Source organism: Scylla paramamosain, chromosome 8 (genome assembly GCF_035594125.1).
Source record: "Scylla paramamosain isolate STU-SP2022 chromosome 8, ASM3559412v1, whole genome shotgun sequence".
In the NCBI taxonomy this organism is placed as follows: Eukaryota; Metazoa; Arthropoda; class Malacostraca; order Decapoda; family Portunidae; genus Scylla; species Scylla paramamosain.
In genome coordinates, this window is record NC_087158.1 from 18,945,110 (window position 1) to 18,958,329 (window position 13,220).

Below are 13,220 nucleotides of genomic sequence, written 5' to 3' on the forward strand. Positions count from 1 at the left end.
ATATATAATATATATATATGATGGCAAAAGCATTAAGATGATAATATCTAGACATGCTAATTCTTTTGACTATTTTCTTCTAATTAAATCACATACATTTAACACATGAACCACATAAAATCATTCATCATAGCTCTGGTACTCATTAAGGGAGGAGTGTCTACATAACACCCATTTCTTGTAACCAACCACATGGCTGGTGGGAGGAAGGGAGGTGTAGAGGTCCATCAGGAAATGGTTTGACATTAGCATTGTATGTGCCAGTTATACAAGTATGACTTGTGATCCTTGTAATATTTCTGGGTGTTGCTATATTTCTTACAATACTTGTAAAACTTTCTCTGAAAGTTGGGCACAATGCTGGGCCATGTCTTGCTTTGCATGGTGATGGGGCAGCTTCTGGTGCACTTCCACTACTCAGCAGTCAACTTCACAGTTTATACTTCCAAAAATGAAAAGTAGAAAACAAGAAAATAATATATATATATATATATATATATATATATATATATATATATATATATATATATATATATATATATATATATATATATATATATATATATATATATATATATATATATATATATATATATATATATATATATATATATATATATATATATATATATATATATATATATATTTTTTTTTTTTTTTTTTTTTTTTTTTTTTTTTTTTTTTTTTTTTTGCATGTTTGTGACAATATTGCAAACAAAATGGTTTTCCCTAAAATGCCTACCCTCAGAGTATTTCAGTGTAAAGAATATGGTACTCAATTAAATACAGGTCAAAGCACAGTACGTAACACTCATGGCAATGAAACCAGTTTTTCCTTCATTGCTACACATGCATCTGCTCATTGTTGTTTGGAGATAAATGCATGTTTTCTCTTCCTCTTCCATTCCAGCTTCAGCTCTTCATTCCTTGAAGTCAAGAATTTTCCAAGGTAATGTTGGCAAAGACAAAGTTTTTGCAATGTGTATGTGCATGCTTCATTGCCATACTCAACACTCCAATTTTCACTTTAACCCTAGTTTCTGTCTCCCTGGGGGTTACAGGAAGCTTAATACGTCACATCTTCCTCATCATTACCATTGTCACTGATGGGATGGTGGTGGAGGGAATAAGTGCACATCCATGTTAGCACCACACTGGGATAAAGGCATGACTTGAGTCTCAGTTTTCTCCACAACTTCAGGAGCAGGGATATCTTTTTTTCAACAGGAGTTATCTGAGACACTACCGTTGCATTCATCACACTCTTAAAAGTATTTCCAGAGCCTCAGCTAGAGACAAAGGGCTTTCCAAGGCAGAGGCATCTAACACGATTAGTGTAGCAGAAAGCATCATACAGGCATGTGCAAGAAATCTGCTGGAAAGGACATATATGAGGTAAGCTGCTGAAGAGTATATTTGTCCCACATCCAGACTCAATATGCGTGAAAATTACCTTCTAACCATTATTTATGAGGATATAAAGTTAAGAAGAGGTAACAACGAAGATCCAGTATTGTAGCTGAGTATTATACATATACATGACATTCAGCATTCAATGATTAACTGTAGAAAATAGCAAGTGTAAGTAAAACATGTTATAAACATTTTTTTAATATCTTCACAGTTCAACTCATTGTAATACTATTTTCCTTTTTGTTTTGTCAAGTTTTTACAATACATATTGACTCTACAGTCACTACTGTCTGAAGGCATCAACCAAAACTGGCTATCATCCCTCTCTCTCTCTCTCTCTCTCTCTCTCTCTCTCTCTCTCTCTCTCTCTCTCTCTCTCTCTCTCTCTCTCTCTCTCTCTCTCAGTAGTTCCACGGGTTTTCAAGGGTGTTTTTATGGTTCTTGTGACAGATTAACTTCTTTTCAAAAAATCTAACAGGAGAAACACGCCTTTAAAGGCCTGTAATTTAAGTGACACTTTTTTTTAAGATGTTTTTTAAGATGTTTTGTACAGTTCTATTAACATATCTACAACATTTCGACTTTATTAACTGGAGAAACACCCTTCAAAACCCTGTTTTTTTTTTTTTTTTTTTTTTTTTGTGGCTGAGAGAGAGAGAGAGAGAGAGAGAGAGAGAGAGAACATTTTAGTTGAGTCTATCCTGCGCTCGTTTGTATTTGTTACGGTGAGACGGTGCAGCAGTGAGTGATGTTTCCGTTCATAATCATGTAGCAGGTGTGGAGTGGGGCAAGGGAAATGAGGATATTATTTGACATGTTATTTGATAACATGTGAACTTTTGTGTGTATGTTTGTGGTTGTGGTTGAAGGACCAGTAACAGGTGGCGCTGGGGAAGGAGGGCAGTGGCTGGCTGGCTAGTGTTTTCGTCAGCATTGGTCAGTCTTGCCCCACACGCTCTATTAACCAGTGTTTCCTTATTCCAGGCAGCTTCTCCCTGCATCAACCACCACTGAGCAGCACCAGAGAGGCATGAATATGTAAGGTTAGTCCAGCGTTGCCAGCCACCCCTTAGTCAGCCTTCGTCCTCATTTATTTAGGTTTAATTAGTCGTTTTTTAGGTATTTTTTGAGGTTGATTTATTTTTAGATTTTGTTTACATCTGAGTCTGGAAACAGTTGGAGATTTAGAGAAATATTGAAAGTTCATCAATATGTAAACAAGCTGTCAGCTGAGGTAGAGATCGGGCGTCAGTGTTTTCAGCCTTTATTTGCTTCATCTCTCACTTATTGTAAGCCAAACATATCACAAGATGGAGCCATATGTCTACCCTTCATATCCGCTGGTCAGATATATCCGCCATTGCCTGGTTTTATTGTCATGAAGGAATAATTGAGGTATTATGGCGGCTGGCTCCCCCTCCCAGGTCGCCCCCGAGGGCCGCCATGATGCATTGTTGCTTGCGCCAACTTGTCGGTTCCAAGATTTTTTTCTATTTTTCTGAATGACTTTATTTTACTTGTATAGTAAGATTTTATGGTTTCTAAAAATAGCTTGATGCTTTTCAAGAGTTTTTTTCTTGCTTCAGTTAAGTAAATGTTCTGAATTTGCTGTTGTTTTATGCGTAAATAAAGGGCGGTTTATACGGTTATTTTTACCCAACCCGATTCTTGGCTCTTTTATTTGAAGCTTTAATGAAGATTTTATTGCGTGAAAAAATCGTTTATGATATTTAAAGTGTTTTGCGTTCCTGTAAAGTTAAGTATGTGGACTTTGAAAAGGCTTATGATCCCGTTAAAAGCGGTGATTTTGTCATTTTTTTTTATTTTTTATTTCAATATTTTAGCTTGTAACTAACTTTGCAATGCTTGAAAAAATAGTTCAGATTTTTTTAAAGTGTTTTTTTACGTGTGTAAAGTGAAATGGGTGGACTTTTCAGTGTTTTTAATGGTGTCAATGTTCCAACACTTTTCCATATTTCATATTAATATTTCTTTACAACTGCTCAGGCTGGAGATGTTTTGATATTGTGAATATTAATTAGAGTAATTATCAAATCAATATATATAAGGCATTCGAGCCTAGCTGCATTTTTTCTAGAGGTCAATTTCAAAATTAAATACATTACGTACGTAATCCAGCGGGCTGGCCGCTGTGACGTCATCAAGGATCCGGGACTCGCTCGGCTCCAGTGTCTCCTCATCAATATTTACCGTAAATTCCAGTATTTTCTAGGTGTTTCCAGCTGTTTCCAAACTCAGGTGTGTAGGTAGAAGGAGAAAAATCAGAGAAATGGAAGAGGAGGAGGAAGAAATAAGGAGAAATGGAGGAGCAGGTATAACAGGTATAACCAAGATGACAACGTTTAGCTTAGTTTCCCTTCCTGCCCTTCCTTTTTCTGTAATATTTCGTGTGTTTTGGATGTTTTAAGTGTTTTGGGTGTATTTAGGAGTGTTGTGGTGTGTTTTGAATATGTTTTGGAGGTGTTTAGATGTGCTTGGGATGTATTTTTTGCTGTTACCTGTGTGTTATGGGTGAATTTAGGGTGTTTTAATTGGGGCAAAAAATGTTTTTCTGTGTATTTTACGTATTATTAGTCATATGGGATGTCTTGAGTATGTTGTGGAGTGTTTTGGGTGGGTTTTGGGGGTATATTGACGTGCTGTGAGATTTTTTTTTTTTTTTTTTTTGGTGTGGATAAGTTTTTGTGTGTGGGGTCTTTTAGGTGTATTTGACTGTATGATGTGTATTGGGTGCGTTTTGGTGAGTTTTGGTCATATTCGGTGGTGTTGTGGGGTGTGTTTTGGTGTGTTTGAATTAATTTTGGGATTTTTTGGATGTGCATTAGATGTTTTGAGTGTGTTTGGGTGATTTCTTCTTGGCGAGTTTGGGGTGTTGAGAGTGTTTTGTGTGTGTTTGTGTAAATTTGATGGGTATTATAAGTTGTTGTGGGATGTTTTTGGTGTGTTTTGGATGTTTTCAGCATATTTTGATTGTCTTGTGTGAGTTTTGTGAGTATATCAGGGTATTTTGAGTGTTTAGGATGTTTTTATTGTGATTTGGGTGAGTTTTTTTTTTTTTTTTTTAGTATTTTGAGGTGTTGTGATATGTTTTGAGTGTGTTTTGGATATTTTAAGCGTGTTTTAGGTGTGATTGAATGAGTTTTCTCATATTTAGGTGTGTTTTCAATGTCTTGGGTTTGTCTTTGAGTTTTGTTAGGGATTTTTTTTTTTTTTTTTTTTTTTTTTTTTTGTGTGTGTGTTTGAGTGAGTTTTGTTGTTTCTTAGGATGTTATGAGTGTGGTTTGGGTGCGTTTGGGTGAACTTTGTGGATGTCTTGGCGTGTTGTGAGTGTGTTTTGAGGTATTTTGGCCACACACACCCCCAGTAACCCAAATAACATAACTTAAATGCCAGAACCTCACCAGGTTCGTGAATGCACTATTGCTATTGTATTCTAGATAGATATAAGCTGAATTAGTCTCAATATAAACTAAATTGTGTCCTAAATACATGCAGTCTGCAGCTGCATTCCCAGTTGGTATGAGATAAATATGTATTCCCACTAATACAATATGAGTGTGTGTTCCTAGTACATACCAGATGAATATGTGTCCTTAGTAAATGCAAGATTGATTCTGTTTCCAATATAAGTAAAGGTGGATTTGTGTCTTTGGTAGTTGCAGGAAAGCATTTGTTTTCAGTAAGTATATTTGAATCTGTGTCCCTTAATAGAAAATAGCTCAATTTGTTTTCCTGGTACATAAAACTGAATCTATTTTGGGGACTAGCAACTCAGTGAGCTTTTTTTTTCCCATTCCTTTTGTTACCTTAGGCCAGTGCTCCTCTTACATAAAAATAAATAAATAAATAAATAAATAAAAATAAATAAATAAATAAATAAAAATAAATAAATAAATAAATAAATAAATCTTCACTAGGTAGTACAAGCTCGATCTATGTCCTCAACAGTTACAAGCTGAATATCTGGGACATTGGTGGCATGTCCTGCCAGACCTACTGGAGGAACTTTTTGAGTGCACTGACATCCTTATCTGGGTGTTGGACGGTGCTGATGGAAACTGCATGAGAGACTGTCAGGGGGAACTGAAGAAACTGGCGGCAAGTGCATTTAGAAGCAGTGCCTTTGTGAAAGGATCAATGGCTGCAGTAGTGGAGAGGTGAGGAGACTGCCTTGCTTATGTCACTCGCTCACTCAGTCATTCAAGTCCTCATCTCCTTCATTATTTCATACTAGATTTGTAGATCTTCTTACATTCTGTTGTTGGTGAGTTGATGTTTTTTTTCTTGCAGTAATGGGGAGATGAGGAGACTTCTTTGCTTATGTGACTCACTCATTCACTCAGTGTACTCCTTAACCCACTTTGTTTGTTTCATGCTAGACTTTTGAAATTGTTTGGAGGTTTCTCTAGGACAGAAGATACTGCCATTAAGTAACTCTATTGGATTCTTTGTTTCTGAAAAATGTCATCCCAAACTGAATTAAACATATTGGTGCCAGTCATCTAACACTAGTGTAGATTTTGATTAACAAGTAAACTCTCAATAGCATCATGTAGAGAGTAAAAGTATACAACATTATATGTAGCCGCACTGGCTGGGCATCAATTGGCTCTCAGGTGATCTGTTTTACTGATCACACCCATCATTGTAGGGTCGAGGAAAGGCAGTTCTCCCTGACACGTTTATTGATGAGGTAGGCATGACCGTAAGAACTGCAAACAAGTTCTCGGTCTCAATTTCTTACAAAATAACATTATACACTGATATTAAACACTTTCAACATATTATAATATTCATTAACAATACATGCGATTAACTTGGCACTATGACAATCAGTTTTTACTACAAAATTGAAGTATTTACCTCGGTCACCATCCTGCCCGTCTTTGTCTGAGCGCGACTTGGCCATGAGTGATGCTTGCAGGCAACCAGCGGGTTAACCCCCACACTACCAACAAGTGAGCATCAGCTTCAGTGCTTAATATAGCATTAAATACTGATACTTACACATATTACACGTTTTCATGCAAATAGAAAACTATTGAACATTTCACTTATAAAAGCCGAGGAATAATGACGTGAGGTACGTACGCTTTACGTACAGTAACATGGCTCCCCTAAATTGTGTAACAATTTACCTTAAATTAACATTAGTATGCACCTTAAATCTAGGATTAGCACATAATATGTTTTGTTACACTGGCTCCTTGGCGGGGATGCTCCGGTCTATTATTATGCATTACCTTCTAACAGCAATACTAGACTATGTATTGGCCTCTCTATGATGGTCCTGTTTGCCTTTGTGCATCTTCCCTGGTTGTCAAAATTACAGTCTGACACCAGGACCTTAACCTTTCATACTAGGCCATCATGATCAGGAGATACTTTATCCATTTAGGTTTGACATAATCTGGCACCTCATTATCCCATTGAACTGCATTCTTACATAATTCTTGTAAAATTTGCTTTCCAGTCAGTATGAGAGGTGACACTAGACCTAATGGATCATATATAGAGCTCACTTGACAGAATGCCTCTTCTGGTGAGTGGCTTGTCTTTCAGCTTTATTCTAAATTGAAATGTGTCAGATTCTATGCACCACTCAACTCCCAAAGTTCTTTCTATAGGCAGTGTGTCTTCATTCTTACTAAAATCCAAACTTTTAATTCCATCTGCTCTCTCATGAGGAGAAATTGCAGCTAATACAGCTTCGTTGTTTGACAAGAACTTATGAAGGTTAAAACCTTCCTTGTAACATAATTCTTTCCTCTGCTGAATAAGAGTGACAGCTTCATCCATTGTAGCAACTGACTTCAAACCATCATCAACATAAAAGATGTTTCTTACAAACTTGGCTGCATCAGATCCACACCCGTAATCATCTGCAGCTTTCTTAAGTGTAAAGTTGGCTACACTTGGAGATGATGTAGCTCCAAACAGGTGAGCTGTCATCCTGTATTCAGCTATCTCATTATTAAGGTCACCATTTTCCCACCAAAGGAATCTTAACATGTCTCTGTGTTCTGGGTTGACCTTCACTTGATGGTACATTGCTTCTATATCACATACAAGTGCAATGCTTTCTTGCCTAAACCTACACAACACTCCAGTAAGTTTGTTGGTAAGGTCTGGGCCTTGTAACAGGTGACTGTTTAATGACTGGTTCCTGTAGTTTGCACTACAGTCAAAGACATCTCTCAACTTCTTTGGCTTTCTCGGATGATAGACTCCATGATGTGGAATGTACCAGACCTTACCATCATTCCTAACTAAATCCTTTGTCAGTACAACCTCTGCATAACCCTTTGTAATCATATCATCCATGAACACTTTGTAATCACCTTCGTGTTGATTATCCTTCTCAAGTTTAGCTCTTAACTTCTTGAGTCTCTGCTCTGCTAATAGTTTGTTGTTTGGAAGCTTGACGTTATCATCTTTAAGAGGAAGGGGAACTCATAATGGCCATCCTTCAGCTGATGTACTCCTTCTTTCATCTTACTCATAAACCTTTTATCTTCATATGATAATGGAGTGTCAGCTGACTTTCTATCACTGAAGTCAAGTTCAAACATATTTCTCACTTGAGAAGGATTAATCATCTCTTTGGTTTTAGCAGGAAACACTAAGAAATTAACCCTCTTTTCTTCATTGATTTCTACTTCTTGTGTCACTGTTCTGTAGACTACCACTGTATCCTTCAATGGACTTGAATGGGGTGAGATTTTACCAATGATCCCCCAACCTAGCTCTGTCCTATGAGCATAGAGATGCTTCTTGCTATCACCTGCGATTTGCTCTTCTGCCATAATGGCTTCTGCACAATCAAGACCAATGAGGAATCCTATGTCAACGTTTGGGTCATATTTCATTAGTTTGTCAGAGATTGCCTTTAAGTGGGGCCAGTCACAAGCAGTCTCGGGCCTTGGTATCTGACTCCGTCCAGCTGAAATGTTTTCTGTTGAATATGCTGAAGGGATTGATATTTCCACTTCTTCATTATAACCTCTTACTTTAAGTCCATGAATTTTGGTAGAATCAGTGATTTGTTTTCCACTTATTGTGTGGATATTAAGTGACACTGATGGTCCACTAACTCCCAATTTATTCAGAGTGCCTTCCTTGATGAATGAAGCATCAGACTGCTCATCCAGCAGGGCATACACTAAAACTTTATTCTCTTCATTACTAACATGATGTAACCATACAGGAACTATCATGGTCCTTGGGATACTGTTGGTTGGCTTGTACATTTACTTTTACTTTGGAATGACCACATTGGTTTTTCCTCAATTGCTTTAGCCATGAAAGTTCTACTCCCTCTATTCTTTGTCATGATGTTTGACTCCCTTGGTTTCCAATTGGTTGCCCTTGTTTGAGTTTTGATCCAATCATTTACTTCCCTACTTACTGAATTCCAGGAAACAAAGGGATTGCTTGCCCCTTTTGCTTCTTTCTGGATAAATTCACATAACATTTCAAAGGGTGGGTGGTGCTCTTCATCACTACTAGGAGTGTTGTTATTACTGTTAGTATCAAGATATATCATTACTTGCTTTCTCCAGTCATGAACAATATGTTCAGGGAGTTTTGCTAGCACCTTTCTCTGCTCTCTCGGGTCATTCAGAAATGACAAGTAAGAAGTGTGTTTCATTGCAGCTAAACAGCACTTCAAAAAATCTGAGTGCTGTTAATGCTGGACCATTATGCGGAGAGATTGGTAGCCAATTCATTAACTTTTTTGTGTAAGCATCAGCTATGATTCTTTTGTTTCCAAATCTATCACTAAGAATTTTCTTTGCCTGCACATAGTCAGCATCAGAGTTAAAGTGCATTAACATTTTAATGGCATCCTTTGCCTCACCAGTTGTATACCTATCTAAGTAGGCAAGTCTCTCTTTACCAATAGAAGTTTTAGACTACATAAGTTTCAAAGTTTTTCAACCAACTTGGAAATTCCATGGGTTCTCCATCAAAAGTGTTAGGCTCTATTGGATGGAGGCTCCACTTGGGATCAGGTATGTTGATTGCAAAGGTTCCTCCAGGATGAGAAAAGGATTGATGATTCTGTCTCACATTATTAGGCATGTTGACATTATGAGTGTGTCTACGAGAGCTTGGTACAAGACTTTGAGCTGTAGGGTTGAGATTTATTACCTGAGGTTCACTAAATATTTGTCCATCTACTTCATTTATCATCAATCCATTATCTCTATTGCAAGAAGAAGGTTCCTGTGGGTCATGGAATGTAACATATTTGTGAGGCATGGCATTGTCACTTTGTTGTTTTGGAATTGCTTGTGCTTTCATTTCATTTTGTGACTCTATGTATTGTTGAAGATAAGTTTGCTTCTCTACACTTTCATCATTACCTGGAAGCATTTTTACTTCTTCTTCAACTAAGCTAAGAGCATTAAGTTCTGCACTAGCGACTGCTAAATCTCTCTCTTCTTTTTCTTTGAGAACATTGCTTCTGCCTCTGCTAAACTATCATGATATTCCATTTCCTTTCTAAGTCTGGCTACCTTTGCTGCTGCTTCTTGCTTTCTTTGTGCTGCTGATGAACGTGATGAAGTAGATGAGACTCTAGAATGCCTAGACCGTTTGCTAGGACAAATTGATCCTCTGTCATTCTTTAACTCCTTTCTTTTACATTCTATACTTTCTAATATTTCATGGTGAACTCGTTGATTGTGTTCCAGCTCTTCATTTAGCTCCTCTGACTTTTCTGGCTCTAGTTCCACCAGTTTTGTGTATTCCACATAATACTGATGAAATGCCTCTATTACTTCACTTGACATGGGCTCTAATTCAAAGGGGCTAATTACAATTTTTAATCCTTTCTTAATTTTGCTGGTAACACTGCTCCATTTACGCTTACAGGACTCTGCTCTTCCTTTGTCGGTCAGCACTCGCTCCCTGATGTGAGGTACATACGCTTTACATACAGTAACATTATATCCACACAGTACTGAAATAAATACCTTCCTTGTGGCAGGATGAGATGGTGCTGCAGTGTGGCATTGATGAGTGCCGGGAGAAGAATGGGGGGTGTGGGCACCTCTGCGTCAGCACTGTGGAGCTGAACTACTACTGCCAGTGCCAGCCAGGGTACAGACTCATCAAGAAGTTTAACTGTGAAGGTGAAGACTTGAGTGTCACTCTTCAGTCTGTATTCTCAAACATCTTGGCCCTTCATCTCTACATCTGATAGTCTAAAGAGGAAGTTACTGGGGTTTCCAAGGATGTTTTTATTATTCTTAGGATATTTCAACAAGGATTCTGTCTCATGAGTATGATTAAGATCTGTCATCCACATTTGTATACAGTGATGTGCAGATAGGATACTCTTTAATATTTTGTATAATTTAGGCTTGTCATATGCATTTCATATGAGTACAGATCTCATTCTTTAACCACTCTTCTAAACTTCCCACCAAATCTTTGTTCCTGAGGGTGTAATTCTCTGCCACAGACATTGATGAGTGTGTGGCACCCGGGTCCTGCTTATCAAAAGCTTTTGATAGAGTCTGGCACAAAGCTTTGATTTCCAAACTATCCTCCTACGGTTTCTATCCTTCTCTCTGTAACTTCATCTCAAGTTTCCTTTCTGACCATTCTATTGCTGCTGTGGTAGATGGTCACTGTTCTTCTCCTAAATCTATTAACAGTGGTGTTCCTCAGGGTTCTGTCCTGTCACCCACTCTCTTCTTATTATTCATTAATGATCTAAACCAAACTTCTTGTCCTATCCACTCTTACGCTGATGATACCACCCTGCACTTTTCCACGTCTTTTCATAGATGTCCAACCCTTCAGGAGATAAAACATATCACGCAGGGAAGCCACAGAACGCTTGACTTCCAGTCTTTCTAAAGTTTCTGATTGGGGCAGAGCAAACTTGGTATTGTTCAATGCCTCAAAAACTCAATTCCTCCATCTATCAACTCGACACAACCTTCCAGACAACTATCCCCTCTTTTTCAGTGACATTCAACTGTCCCCCTCTTCTACACTGAACATCCTCGGTCTGTCCTTTACTTATAATCTGAACTGGAAAATTCACATCTCATCTCTAGCTAAAACAGCTTCCGTGAAGTTAGGCGTTCTGAAACGTCTCCGCCAGTTTTTCTCACCCCACCAGCTGCTAACTCTGTACAAGGACCTTATCCGTCCATGTATGGAGTATGCTTCACGTGTCTGGGGGGTTTCCACTCATACTGCTCTTCAAGACAGGGTGGAATCAAAAGCTTTTCGTCTCATCAACTCCTCTCCTCTAACTGAATGTCTTTAACCTCTCTCTCATCGCTGCAATGTTGCATATCTAGCTGTCTTCTACCACTATTTTCATGCTAACTGCTCTTCTGATCTTGCTAACTGCATGCCTCCCCTCCTTCCGCGGCCTCGCTGCACAAGACTTTCTTCTTTCTCTCGCCCCTATTCTGTCCACCTCTCTAATGCAAGAGTTAACCAGTATTCTCAATCATTTATTCCTTTCTCTGGTAAACTGGAACTCCCTGCCTGCTTCTGTATTTCCACCTTCCTATGACTTGAATTCCTGCAAGAGGGAGGTTTCAAGACACTTATTCATCAATTTTTGACCACTGTTTGACCCTTTTCAGTGGGCATATTTTTTTATTGGATTTTTGTTGCCCTTGGCCAGTGCCCTTCCTACATAAAAAAAAAAAAAAAAAAAAAAAAAAAAAATCCACCCTACTTTGTGGACAGCATGTCTCAGAAGTTGCATTTGTCTAGACATTGCATATCCAATTCATTCTTATCATTTACCAGACATCATGATGGGAAACAGTATCATTCAGTATTATGTACATGTACAAGCAATTCTGAGACACATTTCTTCTATGATATTCTGTCACATGTTTATTTATGAAGATTTTTATTTTTTCTTCCTCTAATTTTGTCCTATATTTGCCACAATACACTTAATGGTATTTTTAAATGATTTACATGTTTTCTGTATAAGTATGTGATCGGTGAAACCCCTTAAAATAGGAAAATGAATGTCAAATTTGTTTACTTTATATGATAATAAATCATATAAAATAATTTTCAGCTATGCAACCCAACATGTGCTCCATAGTAAGAGGCAACAGGTGATGGAATGACAGAGATGTGAATACAACTAAGAATCACCAGGAAGGGGGAAGAGTTGTGATTGTGTAGGTGTGTTGAACAAGAGCAAATGTGAGAAATACCACTCAGTGAAAAATAACAAAAAATTACAAGTAATTATGTACAGCATATCTGAAATAAAAATAATACATGCATTTTTTTTTTTTTTTTTTCATGTAGGAAGGACACTGGCCAAGGGCAACAAAAATCAAATAAAAAAAAATGCCCACTGAAATGCCAGTCCCATAAAAGAGTCAAAGCAGTGGTCAAAAATTGATGAATAAGTGTCTTGAAACCTCCCTCTTGAAGGAATTCAAGAGGAATTCAAGAAGAATTCAATTCATATTGTATACAATACAATATGTAATGTATACATATTTTCATGTACAGTTCACAAAACTGAACATAGATTATTTACTTCAATAAACTACTAGTTTGCCATAACACTAGTCATGCCAGCTTGTCTGCGAGAGAGGGGGAAAGAAAGCCTGGTGTCACATTATGCAGTGGCACTGCTGCATTGTGAAAACAATCACAAACAAATCAAATAAGAGGTGTTTCACTGTTGTTCCACTGCCACACAATGTCACATCGTGTTACAGCACCACCCTACTGTCACATCATATCAGATGCAAGGACAAAACGCATGCAGTCCT

At 37.6% G+C, this 13,220-nt stretch overlaps 1 protein-coding gene across 25 annotated transcripts; it reads left to right on the forward strand.

The window, feature by feature from the left end:
* Positions 1-824: 824 nt before the first annotated feature.
* On the forward strand, positions 825-12,719 carry LOC135102915 (low-density lipoprotein receptor-related protein 8-like). Of its 25 annotated transcripts, none has more exons than XR_010269842.1 (5): positions 893-1,395; positions 2,398-2,456; positions 5,383-5,591; positions 10,430-10,574; positions 12,506-12,719. XR_010269842.1 is itself a non-coding variant. In XM_064008577.1 (4 exons), the coding sequence occupies exons 3-4, from the start codon at positions 6,965-6,967 to the stop codon at positions 10,640-10,642; spliced, it is 225 nt and encodes a 74-aa protein (XP_063864647.1). In that variant the 5' UTR covers positions 2,204-2,456; positions 5,383-5,591; positions 6,908-6,964; the 3' UTR covers positions 10,643-12,499. The 25 variants fall into 25 exon arrangements, 2 of the variants coding, with proteins under 2 accessions (XP_063864647.1, XP_063864648.1); XR_010269848.1 differs by lacking the exon at positions 893-1,395 and adding an exon at positions 2,112-2,154 and having other exon boundaries at positions 5,352-5,591; XR_010269840.1 differs by lacking the exon at positions 893-1,395 and adding an exon at positions 2,115-2,154.
* The last annotated feature ends 501 nt before the right edge of the window (positions 12,720-13,220 follow it).